Below are 19,073 nucleotides of genomic sequence, written 5' to 3' on the forward strand. Positions count from 1 at the left end.
CTGAGGCCACCCACGAAGGACACTTTTTTGTTGTTGGGTGAGTCACTAAAGGTGGTGAGATGCTACGCAGATAAAGCTTGCGAGGCGGTCAATCCTGAGCTAGTTATCATGGCACAAGTTAATGTTGCAACACGCGATCGATGGCACGGTACTTCATTCTCATTCGCTGACTTTCCCTGACCGCTGAGGCACATATTGGGACCAGATAATATAGGCGATAACGGGTACTAGTATTTACTACATGAAGATGTCAGGTTTGTGGTGTACGTGGATGAACATATAGTTGAACATGGGGGGAGGAGAAAAGCTTAGCAAATGCCGAACGCGCTTATCCATACTCTGATTCTCGGGATGTGCCGGTGCCGCGTGACACGGCGCAAGTTGCAGCCAAAAGCGGCTGTAACGGCGGCGTCGACGATACAACCAAAAGCAGTTATAACGCAAGTCACCCTGGGCGCTACGGATCGGCAACTTGCGAAAATGTGGCATAAAAGTCACCATGCTGCGTGGTTAACTTTTCTTCTTTCCCTCCCACCTTTCAACGTTCGCTGTCATTTGTGGTATTCCCCCTTCAGTAGTTGGTCACGATATGGCTACTTATATATATCTTCCGGCGCAGTCGTTTGTTTTGATGTTCGCAGGGTGTACGATGCTTGGAATGCGTGCGTAGACCACCCGAATGCGTGTGCCATCTGCGATTCTTAGAATGCTTACGATACGTAAGCTCTGTACGCTGCGTACGATGTTCAGAATGCGTAGACCCCCATGAATGCATAGACCACTTGAATGTGTGGGCCGTCTGCTTAGAATGCGTGGGCCATCTACGGTGCTCAGAATGCGTACACTGCTTGAAGACGGTCATTTTCTGTGAAGCGCCAGACTATAAGAGGGATGCTGATCATGCCATCATCTGTCAGTATTCCCGTAAACATCGCTCGCACATACGGATCACCCTCCAGTCACAGGCATGTCTAGTAACCGTCCCGCAGCCCCCACGGGCTTAGAGGACAAACATTTTGGATACACACACGAAGCTGAAGACAAAGACGCCAAAGACGTTGACGAAGAAGAATACGAGGCCCAAGTAGCATCTGGCAATGAGGTCCTGCTTGATCCTCGCTGAGACATAGATATCGCTGACGTGATTTACATAGCGCCGACTCATTTGTCCTCTCGAGACATGTCACGACTCGATCCCGTTCCCCCTACCAACGGGCATCAAGAACCTTCTGAGCCGGTATCACCTCAACGATGACTCGTCAGAGGACAGCCCCTCAGACGAGGTTACAACCTCTTACGAGCGATTGAACGCCCAGATCAGTCTTTGCAAGGCGATCAATCTCGTTCACACCGAAAAGGCCGCTTTGCGCTACTTTAATATGCATGGCTTGCCGACGAAAATCGACTTCGTTGCACTTCCTATACGCATTCTCGAATTTCAGGATGCAATCCAAGAGCGAGCAACGAATCGAGAGCGCCTTACGGACTGCTTCATATGGAAAAGTCTGCTCAATCATACCAGCAAGAAGGGGTTGACCCTCAGCGGGATCGCACGTTGTGGCATGGCCCAATTGCCGAGTTCCATCATTTCATTAGCTCGTCCTGGATAGTATGTCTCGCATTAACCTCTGGACCGATTCAACACTAACTGTATCCCTATAGCTACGGCAATAAAGGAGCTCACATAATTGAAGCTGTTGTCCTCAAGCTAGTTGATCCAATGTCTGATGCATTCGCGCCCCTTAGCCTACAGGCATTCCGAGCTCTCTATCTCATCCCCTATGTTGCTACCCGGCTAATTGCGCAAGACAAGCATTGCAGCATTACAGAAGCATGGGACTTACTGATTTCTAGTGCTGGCTATGGTTCAATCCTGCAGCGAATAGAGGACGAAGACGAAGACGAACTCGACGACATCGTCCGCTCAGTGTACCTCAACCCCACTAGTTACATGCGCTGCACTGGACCGCGGCCGAAGGTTCCTTCATATTCATTGTCTATGTATTGGCATACTGACTATTACCCCTCGTAGCCACGACCTTTAAGGAAAAAAGAGACCCCTGCGGCCGAACCTGGCGATCTCGATACTGGGCCTTGTCGAACCAGTGCACGCTGTCATCCACCCCTTCGCGAGCCACTGGAATTACCCCAAAAACGTTACCATCTTCGCAGTCATACAAAACAAGTGTTAACGACCGTCACTACTGACGACGCAAGCTCCTAGCTCTCATCCTTTCACAATCTGAGTAACACTCCCAAACCCGGCCCCTGTATCCCCCGCAAAACAACTCCTAATTTCGCCGCATGCGGTATAGCTTATACGTCTGAGTCTGCTGTTGCGTACCGACTTCTTGCTCTACGCCCATTATTCGGAAGCTTTATGTTACGCAGTCTAAACATTCTATTGAATACGGGAATACGGGAATCCTGCTGCCCGTAAATCAATGTAAGATGAGCGACATCTTCGCGGCTCGTATCGGGCTTCTGCTATCCTCTTGTATGTAGCAGGAGGTGGGTCCTATGCTCAAAGGGGGGTCGACTTGGAGCCTCAACATTGACGATCAGTGTCTGCAAATCAGCTGCGCATGATGGTCGCTTCGGTGCCCCCGGCGGGCGTCAGGAAGGGCCTGCTCAGAGAGTCTGTCGAAGGCCAGCGGCTTAGATCGTTAGCTGATCGAGGCCTAGCTGGGGTTGAGGTCATCGTGTTGAACTCTAGGGCTCGAGCGACTCCCTGTGCGAGTTGGGCGACGCGCCCCTGGCGCATTGGTTCGTTTCGCACCCAGCAGTTCACTTTTTGTCGTCTATGGCTCTCTTACACCGCCTGCCGAGTCCAATCGTTACACGAGGCGATATACTTGAGCTCCCACAAGATGATCAAAAGCTCTTTGACTACTTCGTTCAGGACTCCCAGGCTAAGCTGAACAAGGACATGGTACTATCACGGAAGAAAACCCCCGTTCATACTTGTTCGCATATCGCGCTCCGTAGCTCTGATGGCTTCATATACGTTTCGGGCAATACTGAGATTATCTGGGGAGGCCTGAGGCAAATTTCGTACACTTTGGGGAGGCCCCCTCGGCAAATTGTACATATTACATATCAATGTTTACTTTCGCTATTGAGTCAATTCATACATTTTGGGCCCAAACTCATGAGTACACTTTGGCCGACGTACTGATCATGCTGTATTACCTTGCTTTAGCAAGGTCCCCCCTCACAAATCTCCTTTTTGGGCCAAACATCTGCAGTCATGTGATGGTTTGTAGAATTAGGGGCCCCAGTTGGCACTCCCAGCACCGAATGAGCCTGACCTGCGGCCAGGCAAGTGGCAGCATCAATTTTATTTACGAAACTTGAGGTGAAGCATGTAAATTATCGGACAACCCAACAATAAAGCATGGTCCTTGATTATCTGAATATTTACCCCTGTTGACTCTGGGAGTATGCACATGATACATAACACAGCCACGCACAACGCAAGCGACTTTCCCAAGACTTTCCGTACGAGAATGAGAACACCTCGAAGAAAGAAGAACAACTCAAACCAAAAATATGCTACCTGGACAACGAGATGAACACACCGAATACCATGAATATGTAGTCGGTGAGTTGGCTCATGTTATAGCAAGGCCTTAAATGTCACGCTCTCTCTCTACATCAGAGTTCTTAGGGCCTGGAGATCGAGCAATCAACTTCAACTATGACGACGACCCCCAAATACACGAGGACATGAGAGAGCAGGAGCCTGCGGAATGGCCGAATGACCTTTTTTCGCCATATGACGAAGCTACAACCTATCAACTACTTCAAGATTTGAAACAAGCAAAAGCTTTCGTCTGCCGCGTGTTGGTGAAGGTACAGTTCGTCCAAGATGTGTGGCCATGTACTTCATCTTGACATCGATGTATCTTCAGCCTTGGAAGGAGGTAGAAGTTATCCAAGAAGTTGTACTGAAGAACCCGGAGGCTCGGACAAGAATCTTCTCGCATCGGAAAGTCAAAGGGGTGGTCTACGTTCTACCACGTCCTGACATGGCGGAAATCGACAATTTCTTCAATGTCGTATCGGGCCCGGCTGTCCTCCGCACCGAATCCGGTGCTACAATCAAAGAGGCTCTTTCGCATACGGAGACGAAGGTTCTTCTTTTCAAACAGGAAAATCCAGCTGAGCCCAATGCGGGAGGACTCGTACGCATTCACGGCGACGATACGTACGAGAACCTGATGGCATTCGTGGTCGAAGTCGAACCATGTTCTCAAGTGGCTCATCTATTGGTACTTCGGGCTCCGTATAAATATGTCGGCAATGAACCCGAATATGATGGATTCCCGAGCGCAAGAATTCCCGAACTGGTCACAGAGAACGGCCAGCTTGCGCATGACGGCCGCATGTATGCATTTGGGCTCATAAGAGGAAAACTTCCCTTCGACTGTTTACAATGCGGAAACATTTGCCCTACATTTCAAGAAATCGAGGCGCTTGAGCGATGCCCATACGACCCGGTTCGACAGGAGGCTATTTTCCACAAGCGAAACCAAGTATCTAATGGCGACCTCGTCAGGATCATATCCGGAAGGTACCAAGGTCTTGTGGGTTGGGCTGACGATTTGCGAGCGGAAAGCTGTGGTGTGATGGCCAGGCCAACAACTTTGGCAGCAGATACCTTCGGAATCGAGATAGCAAAGGAAGATCTACTGCGTCCGACACTCAAGAAAGGAAAAGACGTGCTTGTTATCAGAGGTCCCTTCGCGGGAGTGAAGGTAAAGGTTGTCAAAGATCTGGACAGATTTCATGTTCACGCGAAGGTGGTCAAACCTTCCGAAACAATGGTTCGGGTCAAAAGCTGGGAGATTATCAAATACGCAGATGTCGGCGATTACGTTGAAGTGGAAAGTGGCCCATATAAAGGTTGTCAAGGCTATGTAGGAGCAGATCAGTGGCAAGCGGCGAGAGTGTTTGTCGACGATCTGGTCGAGAGACACTTAGGGGACATCACCCTCTTACATTCCTGGGTAAGGTTTGGAAATATCGCTATTACTCATCACTCACAGCTAAGATACAGGTCGTCGTTAACTACAACGACCTAAAAACAATCCAAACATGTCGCACGGTTGCGCCAACTGCGCCCATTGAAGAGGAAAGCAAGGGTGGTTCTTTGTTACAACGATCTTTGGCGGGGATGGAGGTGGCCATCGTCTACCACAAATTTTTGAAGGGTACCACAGGCCGAATCATTTCTTCGTCCATCATCGAGTCGAAGCGGGGGAAAAGACGGCTTGTATACAATGTGGGCAAGCTTCGCGACAATTCCTCCTACACCTATCAAGTCAAGGAACGTCATCTTCGTGAATTATCGTACGTATGGTTAGATGTTGAGTGAATTCTCTAATCCGACATATGAACCCAGCACTGGTTTGCCGATAGTGATCGCCGCACGATTGCACATGATCGATTCGAAGCCGACGGAGGCTCGGACTCCGACACCCCCGATCGTAGAGGATGAACAGCTTGCTTGTGACTTCGTCGAACACGCACTCCGCGAACGAGTTCCTTTTGCCGTTGACACCCTAGACTCGGACAATCACTATGACGAGACCATACAGAATAACCTTCCAGAACAATCCTTTCAACGTGGTATTTACATTGTTTGTTTGGAGAAGTACATGCCTTCACTCATCTTTGTAGGTGCTTGGATCCTGCATGAAAGACTGAGGCACAAGAAGCTTGAAGTCCACATCAGTGGGACTCGCGACAAAATAGTGTTTAGGCAAGGAAAGCTCGAAGGCAAAGACGGGTACCTCGTCGTGACGAGTCGCATCTACAACGTCGAAGCTTCGGTACTCGTCAAGATTGATTCATCGGCCAGAGAGCCAACGACTAGAATCCCTGTGAAGTACCTTTCGCCGAAATATTCAGACTTTCCGATCGGAACGAGGGTTGTGATCATCGGCGGCGAGGTGCAAGATGAACATTCTCGCGATCACGAAACATGGATCGGGTCTTACGGGGTAGTCGCCCCATGCGCTTATGACCTGCATCCAGAGTGTAGGATGGTGTGTATAGCGCCATCTGGACTGTATGCATATTTTCCAGTGGACTCATTGTGTCCATCAGGTGGCAAAGCTGAATGGCAAGGTTATATATATTGATAGGTTATTGATAGGCAGTTATGCGAGTGGGTTTGGGCTTTCCCATCTATCTAGCATCAGTTGAATATATCTTGTTTCTTGTACCTTGGAAATGAGCATCATCACAACAATCAAGTTGATGATGCAGACGATGACGGCACGGACGAGGACAAGGACGGCAGGGACAAACTCCAATTTTGCCTGTTGTTCTTGGTAACTGTCACATGATGGGGCCAGACGCTGAATTGTTGCCAGAACTCGCGATGCGCGCCATCCATACTATTGGAATGTACATCTAGCCGTAGTCACTGCTCGTCTACTTTCCCCAAATGTTTTTTTCCATACATGTTTATTCCTTTTCTCCTGTACACGCCGAAGTGATCTCTGGTCGCCAATAATAGTCCCCTGAACGCGCGCCTTCGGCGCTGGCTCCCTCACTCTCAGCAGTCCAAGCTCTGCCTGGGATGATCAAACCAAGGTGTATAGCCTCGCGCATGAGTTCTGTCTTAATTCTGGACTCCCTGTCGACTGCCCCAAATTGCAACCAAAAGTGGATGCATATTGAGTACATCCATTTCTGGCGCAAACTCAATCACCGCTTGGCACGAGTCAGTTTCAACCAAAAGCGGATGCATTCTGGGTACATCCATTTCTGGCGCAAACAATACCGCCTTCAATGGATGGTTACCGGCGACACTCATATATAGTGACCATCAACAACATAGCATTGTCTCCCTGTCCGTACCCATTGTACATACGTTAAAGGCTAAATGACAAAGCGGAGTGGGACGGTAGCGACTCGGAAATGTAGCAAGATATATTGAATATCGGCTTCAAGGGAGCTGATGGCCTTCATGAGCGGTGAGGACAGTTGCCAGGTCGATACCTGATCCTTCCGGTGCAAGTAGCCGTATGCCCTGGAGAATCTCGACCATATCTCGCAGTGGTCGTACGGCCATCTTCTGCGGATCCTCGAACAACCAGTTGCGACACAACGGGCATGTCTCTGGAATCTTTTTCTCCTTCTGCCACTGTAGCCACTGCTTCAAGCAAGAATCGCAAAAGTAGTGCTGACACTCGCAAGTGCTATCAGATCGACAATTTAGTTTCCCTATAATTACAATAACAAGGGGATAACTCACCTGACGGGCCATTTGATTGTGGTCAGGCATATACTGCAGTCGAGTGCTTGGAATGCTTCTCTAACTTTGAGTTTGGCCTCAAAGAATGAATGGTCTCAGTTCATCTGAGAAAGTTCCAAGTCGACACACCTGCATCACTAAACCTTCAAGGGATCTGATTCGCTCCGCCATACGCGTGTTTTCCTGTCATCCATTAGCAAAGGAATCATGCTATAGGTCTACAGCGTACTTCAGTCAACTCGTATACTTGTTGTTCTAACTTGGTAGTGGTATCCGTAGACGCGACAAGGACGTACTCCTCTTCAACGTCACGAGCTTGGTCAATGCTGAGGCCTGGCTCACTGGCCTCCAGAGTGTCGAGGAGAGTGTCTGGGAGTGGCATCAGGCTCAGTGGTCTTCGGGTTGTGTTGAAACGCATGACAGAAATGGGTGATGCTGAAGAAGCAATGATTGGGGGTTCCATCGGGAGGTACAGAACTCCTCGCGGGGGCGTGAATGATAAAGCTTCAGTCTATTATTCGCTTGGGCCTTATTGACCTCCCGTACTGACCTTGTGTTTCAAGGCTACGTAAAAGCAAGGTGATTGCCCTTCGTACTAGCGCATCTTACTTTCTACTCGCAGTGATCCGGGAGGCACAATGCAGTAGGTCGACAATCGGACCTTTAAGAGTGCCACTGGAGATGATAAGCTATATAAGGAACATCGAAGTGGCGACTGGGTGCAATAATTAACCATGTCCAAGCGGGCGCGGTCTATCAGTCCGCCTAAAAGCCCTATGTCCAGTCTCAGCGCCTTGTCTTCCAAACGAACGAGGTACTCTACACCCGAACGCACACGATCTTACTCCCCCCTGTCAACCCGCGTATAAACGTCGCTTCAATTCGAGGGGCCGTAACTCAACGTCGCCTGCGTCACCTGAATCGGGATGGTTCTATTGCGCGCCAACTTCCTCTGCATCAACCGCTGACTCGGGAGCGTTATATTGAGCAGGGACCTTCCATTCCTGTCTCTTATGGCTCGACATCTGGGCATCCAGGAGCCTTTCCCGTCGGGCCAGCCAGCACATACGGAGAACGTAACACCTACCGCTCAGGAGGAACCTTGCCTCTATCTGGACACCAAGGATCGGTTACGGATGGGCAAACGCAGGTTTCGCGACCGAATAGTTCACGCGGAGAACTTCAGATCCGCTTCGCAGCGGGAAACGTCGATGTAGAATATGAGGGGCCATCGGATGGGGAGTCGTTGGATGAGGCGTCATCGGATGGGCAGTCGTTGGATGAGGAGGAGTCGGATTGGGAGTCATCAGATGGGGAGTTCAGCGAAGAAAATGGAACGGATGGGGACGTCTCGGATTTGTCGGGCTCTGAGGTATGGACGGTCGTTGACGACGATGAAGAGTGGAATAATCTGAGCGACGACGACGACGACGACGAGTGAGTGTGCAAGCTGGAGTACTTGTGTTCCCGCCCCATGGGTGCGATTGGTTCGTGTGCCTGTTTTACACTGATCTGGTAGCATAGCTCGCAATTATCATAGATATCATGATCATTGTGTTCGTTGCTGTCCACTTGTATGAAACACGCTCTGAGTCGTGCTTCAAATGCCCCTGCCGGCTACGATGCCTATGCCGCCTATGATGCCTAACCCGCTTATATTGCCTATGATACCGACTCTCCGAGCCGTACGTGGGTAGACACGTTAACGACGGTCGGACATGGGAGGAGGAGAAAGGCTCGCGAACGTTGAACTCGCTAACGAACGAACACTGATATACGGAATGTGCCTGTGCCACGAAAGTTGCAACCAAAAACGGTTGTAATGGTCGGCGCGGGTGATTGGCCAGCATGATGTGCAACCAAAAGCGGTTGTAACGTGTTGGCCAGCGCTACGGATGGATCGGCAACTTGCGAAAATTTGGCATAAAGGTACACACTGCGCTTCATTTACTTTTTCCTTTCTCTCCCACCTGCATTCTTTCGACTTTCGCCGTCATATGTGGTATCCCGCCTTCAGCAGTTGGTTATGATAGTTACTTTTCACATAACATATACCTCTCAACGTAGCCAAACTTGTTTGATGTCCGCAACATACAGTATCTTAGGAATATCACAAGAACTCTAGATCACTCCTACGTACGATTCTCAGAATACTTAGACTACCTACAATGCTTAAAGTGCGTAGAACACCTGGATGTGTGGGCTGGTGCTCAGAATGCGTAGACCACCTGACTGCGTGGGCCATCTACGGTGCTTAGAGTAACTATGCTGCCTACGCTGCCTACGCTGCCTACGCTGCCTACGCTGCCTACGCTGCCTACGATGCCTACGATGCCTACGATGCCTACGCTGCCTACGATGCCTACGCTGCCTACGCTGCCTACACTGCCTACGATGCCTACGATGCCTACGCTGCCTACGCTGCCTACGCTGCCTACGCTGCCTACGATGCCTATGAGGACTCTGAGCGGCCCAGTTCCTCATTTTCGCATCAGGGCAGAATTCGAAGACGTCAAGGCTCTCGAAACTCGCAATTCGGACAAGGTAGCAAGCTTACTGGAGGAGCAGGCTAACACCTTATTCAGGCTCGAGGAGGCACGAGCGAGGGAGAGGACCTTGAAGCCTGGATCTGTGCTAGGTCGGAGAGCGATGAGGTGCAATACGGAAGCTGCACGCGAGAAGGACAGGAGCAACGTTTCCAGGAATTGAAGGCCGTTCTGGAGGACACCGAACGCCAGCTCAAGGATGTGCATGCAAGCGTGGATGTGGGCAATACTGATGCCATTGGTTTACGGGAGGCAAGCACACCATGTTGAACGCCTCCTGCGTGAAGACCTCAGTGCTGGCAGGACCTCCCAAATTAGCTTCGAGCAACGATTGGAAAGTTCGGAACAACTCGTCGCACAGACAACAGTCCCGAGAGCTTGTCTCTGATTGGTTCTACGTTCGGTGCTTCTTGAGTGCTTCTTTGAAGAAGATCCGACAGGCGCTCACGCGAGGTGAATCGATGCACGCACAGCCAATAGGAGGGCCTCAAGCGGAGGTAAGATGGAGTTGCACTTATGCCAGTCAACGGTTCTGTGGGCCGGCCATTGGCTGTCTGGATGATGAATCAACCTTGACGTATACCGAAGCTTCGACGTCGCGAATACGACTCGTCACGACGAGGTACCCATCTTTGGCTTCGAGATCTATATGCCCTAAGAACTCTGACATGGAGGAACAAAGCCAAAGTGCATTCAGGAGACTAGATGGTATCATATTAATCGCATTATGATGCAAAGGAGAGATAAGGAGAGATAAGGAGAGTAAAATTGTGAGGAAAGGACACCGGTAGACAAGCAGTGACTACGGCTAGATGTACATTCCAACAGTAGTGTTTACCTGACGGCTGGTGCGGAGGGTGAGTTTTGGTAACAATTCGGCGTCTGGTGCCGTCATGAATCTGGCCAGGCGGATGAAGACCCAAGACACGACGAATAGTACACAAGCGAAGAAGATGACCCCATCCTCCTCCTCCTCGTCATCGTCGTCGTCGTCGTTATCACTTTCCGTACCCATCGCGGTATCAGAAGAGCCTTCGTCGTAAAATATAAACAACAGGAAAAGGGCTGCGTGCAAGGTTTAAAGATGAACGCAAACTCGGGGGAAAGAACTTCCATACCATTAGTGCCTGCCATATTTGTCTTTATCATCTTGGTCCTGGTCACTCCCTTGGCTTTGGTTCTCGGCTACAGCCGCGGGGGCTGCTTCAGGGGCGGCCAGACGGTTGCTAGACATGCCTGTGACTGGAGTGCTTGTGAGTGATAGATGAGATGTAAGTTATATCTAGTAAATCGTAAAATCAAAACCGAAGCCTTTATTATTGCCTTGAGGCTATTCAGGGCCTACTGGCTTCATGTTAGCACCCTAGACTATTGAACAAAGCAACATCGAGCTTGCTTTCTTCAGGACCAGCATCCGAATGTGCCACTCCGCGCCGGCTATACAGAATAACCAGCGATATGCGGCTGAACGTTCACTAAAAACCTGCGAAATTGATAGTGCATCGTACATACATATGCGACCTCCCCACCCTTACGCGCCTGCCTTGGATGCTCGCAAATCCTCACGACTTGCGAAAATATCGCCCTCTTCGTCACAAATCCCCCAGGAATCGACCACGGTATCGATAGACCTGCCTCCGCCGCACGAAGCCTCTTCAAGGGATGCGCTCAAAGGACCTTCTCTAGATGCCACTGCGTCACTCGCATCCAGTGTCAAAGGGGTCAAGAAAGCCAACAGAGCGAATCTACAACAGGTGAGATAGAGATGTTGATGCTTTCCTGCGAGCTGACCAGGCGTACGAAGACCCGGTGGGCTTTGAGTAAAGAGAAGCGACGATGTGCAGAACTTGATGCAGCGAATCAGGAGTTGTCTCAACGGATGACAGTGGTAAGTCGTCACGTCGCTTTCCTGGTGTGTGCCCTGATGTTCCTAGATTACTGCCACTCTTGCCCAAGCGCTCAGGTGTGGCATTTGTCATGATTACATGGTAGCGGCTTCCACGTTGGTGTTCTCATTTCAGCCAATGTACTTCATCTGACCGCTCGTAGCACGTCTTGTGGTCATACCTTTTGCACAGGCTGCCTTGCGTCATGGTTTCGATCACAGATCCGGTACAAACTGGATGACTACGGATATGGCCGTATATTTGAGGACAATGCCTTCCCAAGAAACGCCGAAGAGAGGAGACTGCTTCAAAGAACACTCCAGGAGGACATGTCATTTGCAGAGGCAAAGGAATGGTTTGCCTATAGATGCCCGACGTGCCAAGGGGACGTAACGAAGACTCCTTATGAGGTACACATGATGAAGGAGATCATGGAGTCCTTCGCGGTCAACGTCTATCCTGATTTAGAGAATTCTGCGCTAGGTAGGGCCGCGAATGCGGTCGAGTTTGCGGGCCTCTTCGTAGATGGAGATTTGTGCTAGATAAATTGGATGTGACTTTGTGATACGTTCGTATGAGTCATGACCATGACATAAGGAACTGGGGTTGTTTTCGCTGCACGGAACGATTGTTTCTAGAACTTCCGAGATCAACAGAAACGTGTTTGTCTGCACAAAAACCTGTGTAGAATAGAAAAGACGGCGCTGCTTCCATTCCACGAACTGGGGTACTAATGAAACATGTACACGAGGCCTTGAGGGTTGAAACTTTGAAAGCAAGGCGCGTTCGGCGGTCTACCTTCCATAATTCTAATTCGACGAACCAAAAGAGACATGAACTCGGCAATGGACCAATGCAGGTTGTGGGGTGGATCTGAAGAATTCGTAGCCTTCTTCGACGACCTGCGGAACGAGGTGAATAGTACCTTACGGAGATATTGGCCGAACCTACCTAGCGTGCTCTACATATTAAGTCCATGTCTTGTTTTTGCAGGCTTCTCGACACGACATCGGGACCAAATGTAAACGAGATATATATGTTTATATTCCTCTTCCATTCATTCATTGGTGGTATATATGATATTTCCTGTCTCTTTCAAAATGTGTATTAATGCTTACCACTTGAGAACGCGGGTTTAGGTCAAGGTTGGCTGCAACAGAGAAGGGGGACCCTGCGGTTCGATGACCTCTTCGTGGTGAGCTGGTGCGTTCGGATATATCGCGGAGGGTGAGGTCTCAAACATATGTCGACAGGATATAGATTCTCGCAATCAAGAAACATGGATCGGGTCTTATGGGGTAGCCGCACTATGCACTTATGACCTGCACACGGAATGTAGGATGGTGTGTATAATGCCATCTGGACCGTGCGCATATCATCCAGTGGACTCATTGTGTCCATCGGGTAGTAAAGTTGAATGGCACGGTTATATATATTGATGCGCTGTTGTGCGTGAGATATAGTACGAGTAGATTTGGGTTTTCTACTTTTTTCTACAAGAAATTACTCCTCGTTATAATTAATTAGTTCTCTCAGCTAGTCAGTTTGTCTTTACATTGCTCTGCCAGTCTGTTTTCCACTCTTCTCCGGGACCACAAAGCCACCATACCCTGACAGCGGGGCCCCCATCTCGATAGAAACGCCAGCAAGTGTCTGAGATTTCGTCCCTCGCATAAAGTTCGATGCACTGCAGCGTGGGCAGCGCGTTAAATAATCGAGTCGGAAGGTCTACTGAGCATGCCCAGCTTTGGCGTATGAATCGAATACATCTAACCCGAGTAGACTGGACAGCGGCAAGAAGCGGTTGCCGCCCTATTTCATCAAGGGATCGCGAATCCCCACGTAGTTCCCAGCAGGTTATGTTGGACAGTATTGGTGCATATTTCGTTATGGCACATTCCGTGTAGGGCGACGAAAGCGTGCGAATAGTATTCACCAATGGCCTCAACCAGGCGAAATCTACAGGGGGGCAAATACTTGCCCATCCTACTCGCAGGGAGGTGAGCGCGCGTCCAGGAAGCCTTCCCGATTCACGATCAGTGTCGACAACGAAACTGAACACGTCCTTCTCGTCTTCCAAGCGGAACGATAAGAGGTTGGGGAGGACCCGAAGGACGATGGCGAGATGTCCATGATATCCCCAATGGTCGTCCGCGAAGATCGAGAGATGTTTGATATGTTTTCGCCGGTACAGACCACCCGTGACGAGGCTACCCAAAAATGAGGCGATGGGACACGGAAGGCGTTCGTTTGACGGTCGAAGTACGACATCTTCGTAAAGAATGGGCTCAGCGATTGTGTTGAACGTCGCAGACGAGAAGAGTAGCGCGTGCAGCGTCTTGGTGTCCACCTTTCTGAAAATCATCGTAAGTAGTTCAGGTGGGAGTAGGGACGCCATTTGAAGTTTTTCGAGTTAGAGCCCGGCCTGAGTATTATATACACGACGGAACAAAGCAATGGAAATCAGGACTAACTCAGTGAGTGCATCGCTATCGTGGCGGAGCAATCGATCAATTAAGTGGCCGGGATCACGCTCGACTATCAGTGATGGGACACACTGAGTTGTTGCCAGAACTCGCGATGCGTGCCATCAATTACTGTCAGGATGTACATCTAGTATTTTTCCTAAGTTCATCCTCATTTTCTCTTGTGCACACCGATGTAAAATCCGATGGCTTCTCTAAATGAACACGCCTTCAGAGTTCGCTCTCACCCACTCCAGACAGTCCGAGCTGTGCCTCAGGGAGAATCAAGCTAAGGACAACATGTGATGTGAAGTATCGCTACGCATGCAGACATTGGTATAAACTCGTCGAACTCGCTTATTCATACTCTGATATTCGGAAAGTGCCGGCGCCGCGACAAGTTGCAACCAAAAGCGGTTGTAACGCGCGGAACGGAGGACGGAACCGCAACCAAGCAGCGCCGCGTGCGACTGCTTGGACCCGACTTCGCAACGCAAATGAGGGAGGAATGATTCTTGTTGTTGTTGATAGGTATGTCTATATATACCAGTAGTCTATGTAAATAAACACACTGGTTCTGCTAGTAACTAAAGTAATACCTACGAAACAATGTGCCGCAGCAGCTCGTGTTCGAGTGCTCGGACCGAACGAGGAAGTAAACGAAACGATGATATACGTACAAAATACCGTGTATCAATGATTGGACACGGTCCGATCCCTACACTGTTCGCCACGTGTGTTCGGTTTCCGTCTTTCCTTCCTGCTTCGTCTTTTGGTGGGTACACCACACATTCCCAGTCCTTGCATTCACACGGTGAATGCGACTTTGCGCCTACAGCACTGACCTACATGATCGGACTCTAGTTATTGAACATTGGTATACTTATACTAATTTTACTCCCTCCAAATTCATGCTACGCCTATATCTTCTTAATCAAAGAGACTGTCCTGTTATTTATATCAACTGTAAATGCCTAGAAAGTATAAACATGTAGTAGGGGCACCAAAGTTCGAAAGAATTTCCAAGACAATTGTTTGTACAGAGACATTCAAGAAAGTAGTCTCGTATTGGCGGAAGTCCAAGGCACCCAGGTTGTATTTCATGGAAGAAATCTCCACAAATTTGTCCGTAGGGTTGAATGCCGTAGGTAGAAGACCCGTATTGCTGAAATAGAATGGCGACCTGAAGCCAGTGACATTATGAAGCGCTAATGTGTGAGCCTCGTCAAGAAGGCCCCAGAGGATGACGTCTCTTGGTGCTCGTTGTGCTGACATTTCGGAAATGATGTCTGGTGCCACATGGTCCAGACTAAACTGGGAAATCACAATTGGCTCTGGCAAATGTACGGCGAGATAGCCATGGGCACCAGTGAATTCCCAGCATTCACCAACACCGATATTGTCTTCCAAAGCCACGTACGGTAGGGCTATGTTCGGCTGCCAAAAGTCAAAGCCTGACAATGATGTAAACATTCGATGTATTGCATCATGCTTGATTAGGCCATGTGTCGTGGAAGTCAATGATGGGATTACTGACGCGCCGGCCGCATGGAGTGCAAAGTTACGGATGGGTGTAGGGGATGTTGGACCATGCAATGATACGTGGGGCGGGGGTACGAGGGGGTCCGTACTCGAGATGGAATGAACCGCGACGAGGTTTCCGATAATCGTAGGTGCGAGCAGATTGCAGGTATTTGGATTGCACGCCAACTTGAGAAGGCCGCGGGCATCATTATTTGCGCAGAAATTTCTAGCGTAATGGCAAATGATAACGGAACCAAAGGTCACACGGGTGGCGGATGGAAGGAGAGGTATCACTGCAACAAGGGCCAGCACGAACAAGAAATTTCGCCCCAAACGGTAGAAGGTTCTTCGGAAATACGGACGCTTTGTGAAACTTCTCAACACCGTGGCTTGTCCGTACAATAAATAAGGCTACATACATTTCGTTGGAGTCGAGGCAGCGGAATCATGGCATGTGCCTCGAGCCCGTGCTGGATTGGAGGGTTTCGAAGGAGGTATGTGGGGAACGGCATCAAAGATAATGAACATCGAGCGGCAACTCCGTCAACACTCTTATGATAAAGTATGTTTACTCGTGTTGTTATCTCAGGGAGGAAGTGGCCACTGAGTACCATGAGGTCGTAATGGTCTCGCCACAAAGGACCTGATTGATCATAGCATGAAGAGGTCAATGCATACGGCAATTATAAGGAGTCTTCCACCAGACTGCTGCAGTAATTCTTACTACTATCGTGATGGACACGATAAGTCCCGTCGATTTCAATATGCACCGAACTGAAGAAGATCTGGCCAACGGTCGTGCTCATGTACACAACAAGCGATACGGCGACCATACCCCTCCGACGGGGGTTGGTTACGTAGCAAGCAAGAGGCAGAGACGCGACCCGCCACTCCAAGTCCGACGCCGCCGACGCTCTAAATTGCCTCCTTACTGTAAGCTGTCCTCGCGAACAACGAAATCAGGGACTGACACTGTTGTACAAGATAAACTGTGTTTCAACGAAGATTTACTGGGCAGGGTCTCTGAGAGGAATTACCCGCCTGTGTTACCAGGCGACTTCGTCATTTGGAAACAACAAATAAACTCACACTCGAGATATTTCGACGATGATGATGTCCAAATGGAAGATATGGGTGATCCGCGATATGAACATAGCATCCCGCCTGGAGGGGGTGCACCAGCGAACAACCAAGGTACCGAAGATGCATCGGGTTGGGGCGGGATCAACAGGGGAAACCAAGGACAGCAAGGGAACAGTCTCGAGAATGCGTCAGCGTGGGATGGGATCAACGGGCAGCAATGTGCCGAGGATGCGTCGAAGTGGAGCGGAATCAACAGGCAGCAATGTGCCGAGGATGCGTCGAAGTGGGGCGGAATCAACAGAGCTACTCGATCTCAAGAGCAACAAAGTAGATCCGCGGCGCGCAATGGGGAAAGGTCTCATCAAGAAGATGAGTCTATGTTAGCAGACGACGAAGAGGAGTTTTGCGAAGGTAGTTGCATATGGGAGTACAAAGATTCAGCTCATCGTAGGAAAGTACGCGATCAGCGCAGCGATTTCGTAAGAGCCTCACCCAACCTTCCTTCCTCAGCCAAGGCTCATCCCCCTTTCATTTTCAAATTTCAGGAATTTGTCTGCAAGCGACTGAAGCAAACACCAGTGAGTGATCGAACGCTGCCTGTTACTTGCATCGCTCAATCAAATTGTAGAATACAGCAGCGACGTTTCAAGACTTGTTGGGAGTTATGCAGGTTACGAGGCCTCTTCGCAGCCCTGAACCCTCTTTGCCCACACCGGATGCAAGTCCTCGGCGACCCAAACCGACAAGGAGAACAAAGAGACCACAGGAAGCTAGTGACGATGAAGATCGTTGCTTTGATCCTGTCAAACGCGATTCGTTTCAAGTCCGGCTACATGTAAGCAGGTCGCTCTTCTTCCTCGAGAGTTTTCTGACTTCCTGGAAGGCCGAACTGAGAGATTATTGCGATATGACACTGCTGCAATTAACGAAAGTTGATCCAAGGCCCCTTACTACTCCGACAGCAGACGAGATCGAAAAGTTCCGTCGCGATCCTCGTCTCGCCCCCGGCCCAGATCTTGCGTCACTTCGACTCGACTTGAAATCCACAAACTGGGAGTCATCCGTCTGGAACCTTGCAGCTGCTGACATGATCGCGGATGAATTTGTCCAGGATGAGGAGTACCAATGCAAAAACAAAAGAATGGTCCGCGAAGCTTTCAGGAAGCATTTAAGACAACTAAGAGATCGCTATCGCAGACAAGAGTGGCAAAGGACCAATGATAAGGAGGCAGAGGTGAATGAAGCCCGGTCGTTACGCAATCTTCGCAGATCTAATCGACGACGGTCGGTGGGTTTTATTCTGCAATTGCATCGTTTATTTTTCCTAACTCATTAACAACAGCTACGAGAGCGCCGCATCAAAGGGATTAGGGCCTACCAACGTATCGCCGCGAAGACTGACCAATACGAGAAGCTAAGTCAGTTTGAGAAATTGTTAAGCGAAATGCCACTAGATGCTATGAGTGGGGATGAATCGGACCATGGGGTGTTTGTGAGGAAGAAATTACCTTGGCGTTCCCCCGATACCAAGGTCCTCGAGTGGTTTCGTGTCCTTGATGGGTTATACCTGTCCACTCGTTTCGCCGACAACGATAAACCAATCCCCGGGGCATTTCCAGCTCAACGACTCCTCCCGAACGGTATCCTTTACGATGCCAACCCCGTGCCGCGGCTCCCGATAAATTTATATGATCCTGCTTATCTAAACGGGCTTGACGAATACGGGATGGCTCGTCTTGCTCCTCAGAAGGCAATAGATCTCAGCTTTCCTCCCCAACTGCAACTGTAAGCGAACTACTTGATTGCGCCCGTACTCGTTACTAATGTTACTACTACAGCGTAGCCGCTAGGTTTAGCGGTGTTCATAGTGGAAACAGGAAGCCGTTGCCTCGTGATCATCCGTCGCTCCGAAACTACCGCTCAAGCTAGTGCTGGCATCTGGTATCCTTACCGCAATTTTATGTAGATATGCTTGGATAGCAATTGCAGTTCGGCGTGATGGACACAAGGGCTGATATATATACGCGATAGCTCAATAGTGATAAATTGCAGAGTACGATTATGTTGGTTCGCTTGGTTTGTGAACTGACCAGCCGCGAATCTAGCTGATAATAAAGACTGAGAGCATCTGGGCTATGATCATTGAACTGATCACAGCTCAACATGAGTTCATCTATGATTGCAATCTTTGATTCCTATCTACTTGGGACATGCTGAGCAGGTGAAGTATTCTACGAGTGGTTCATATGTGGACATTGTGACGACGGTTGTCCATCCATAGTACCCCTGATTCGTCAAC

The 19,073-nt window shown here is 49.6% G+C and overlaps 9 protein-coding genes across 9 annotated transcripts; 6 read left to right on the forward strand and 3 right to left on the reverse strand.

The window, feature by feature from the left end:
- Window positions 1-967: 967 nt before the first annotated feature.
- PC9H_008981 (uncharacterized protein) lies at window positions 968-2,224 on the forward strand (the record flags this gene model as incomplete). Its single annotated transcript, XM_036778488.1, has 4 exons — window positions 968-1,102; window positions 1,155-1,609; window positions 1,663-1,978; window positions 2,033-2,224. 4 exons carry the CDS (start codon window positions 968-970, stop codon window positions 2,222-2,224), a joined length of 1,098 nt encoding a protein of 365 aa, XP_036629916.1.
- A 1,328-nt stretch (window positions 2,225-3,552) lies between these two features.
- Window positions 3,553-6,356, forward strand: PC9H_008982 (uncharacterized protein; the record flags this gene model as incomplete). The annotated part of the gene is made up of 8 exons (XM_036778489.1): window positions 3,553-3,604; window positions 3,671-3,855; window positions 3,915-5,012; window positions 5,063-5,355; window positions 5,408-5,634; window positions 5,686-6,053; window positions 6,115-6,175; window positions 6,265-6,356. The coding sequence occupies 8 exons, from the start codon at window positions 3,553-3,555 to the stop codon at window positions 6,354-6,356; spliced, it is 2,376 nt and encodes a 791-aa protein (XP_036629917.1).
- Window positions 6,357-6,961: 605 nt separating this feature from the next.
- Window positions 6,962-7,688, reverse strand: PC9H_008983 (uncharacterized protein; the record flags this gene model as incomplete). Its single annotated transcript, XM_036778490.1, has 4 exons — window positions 6,962-7,214; window positions 7,271-7,347; window positions 7,400-7,453; window positions 7,500-7,688. 4 exons carry the CDS (start codon window positions 7,686-7,688, stop codon window positions 6,962-6,964), a joined length of 573 nt encoding a protein of 190 aa, XP_036629918.1.
- Window positions 7,689-8,196: 508 nt separating this feature from the next.
- On the forward strand, window positions 8,197-8,711 carry PC9H_008984 (uncharacterized protein; the record flags this gene model as incomplete). Its single annotated transcript, XM_036778491.1, has 2 exons — window positions 8,197-8,199; window positions 8,262-8,711. The coding sequence occupies 2 exons, from the start codon at window positions 8,197-8,199 to the stop codon at window positions 8,709-8,711; spliced, it is 453 nt and encodes a 150-aa protein (XP_036629919.1).
- An 824-nt stretch (window positions 8,712-9,535) lies between these two features.
- On the forward strand, window positions 9,536-10,086 carry PC9H_008985 (uncharacterized protein; the record flags this gene model as incomplete). Its single annotated transcript, XM_036778492.1, has 2 exons — window positions 9,536-9,814; window positions 9,856-10,086. 2 exons carry the CDS (start codon window positions 9,536-9,538, stop codon window positions 10,084-10,086), a joined length of 510 nt encoding a protein of 169 aa, XP_036629920.1.
- Window positions 10,087-10,624: 538 nt separating this feature from the next.
- PC9H_008986 (uncharacterized protein) lies at window positions 10,625-10,965 on the reverse strand (the record flags this gene model as incomplete). Its single annotated transcript, XM_036778493.1, has 2 exons — window positions 10,625-10,881; window positions 10,935-10,965. 2 exons carry the CDS (start codon window positions 10,963-10,965, stop codon window positions 10,625-10,627), a joined length of 288 nt encoding a protein of 95 aa, XP_036629921.1.
- A 269-nt stretch (window positions 10,966-11,234) lies between these two features.
- On the forward strand, window positions 11,235-12,244 carry PC9H_008987 (uncharacterized protein; the record flags this gene model as incomplete). The annotated part of the gene is made up of 4 exons (XM_036778494.1): window positions 11,235-11,570; window positions 11,621-11,704; window positions 11,751-11,818; window positions 11,866-12,244. 4 exons carry the CDS (start codon window positions 11,235-11,237, stop codon window positions 12,242-12,244), a joined length of 867 nt encoding a protein of 288 aa, XP_036629922.1.
- A 2,883-nt stretch (window positions 12,245-15,127) lies between these two features.
- On the reverse strand, window positions 15,128-15,640 carry PC9H_008988 (uncharacterized protein; the record flags this gene model as incomplete). The annotated part of the gene is made up of 1 exon (XM_036778495.1): window positions 15,128-15,640. The coding sequence occupies one exon, from the start codon at window positions 15,638-15,640 to the stop codon at window positions 15,128-15,130; it is 513 nt and encodes a 170-aa protein (XP_036629923.1).
- An 815-nt stretch (window positions 15,641-16,455) lies between these two features.
- PC9H_008989 (uncharacterized protein) lies at window positions 16,456-18,703 on the forward strand (the record flags this gene model as incomplete). The annotated part of the gene is made up of 6 exons (XM_036778496.1): window positions 16,456-16,624; window positions 16,676-17,352; window positions 17,403-17,609; window positions 17,658-18,062; window positions 18,117-18,559; window positions 18,613-18,703. 6 exons carry the CDS (start codon window positions 16,456-16,458, stop codon window positions 18,701-18,703), a joined length of 1,992 nt encoding a protein of 663 aa, XP_036629924.1.
- Window positions 18,704-19,073: the final 370 nt, after the last annotated feature.

The sequence above is a fragment of the Pleurotus ostreatus genome, assembly GCF_014466165.1.
Source record: "Pleurotus ostreatus strain PC9 chromosome Unknown scaffold_6, whole genome shotgun sequence".
NCBI classification, from domain to species: domain Eukaryota; kingdom Fungi; phylum Basidiomycota; class Agaricomycetes; order Agaricales; family Pleurotaceae; genus Pleurotus; species Pleurotus ostreatus.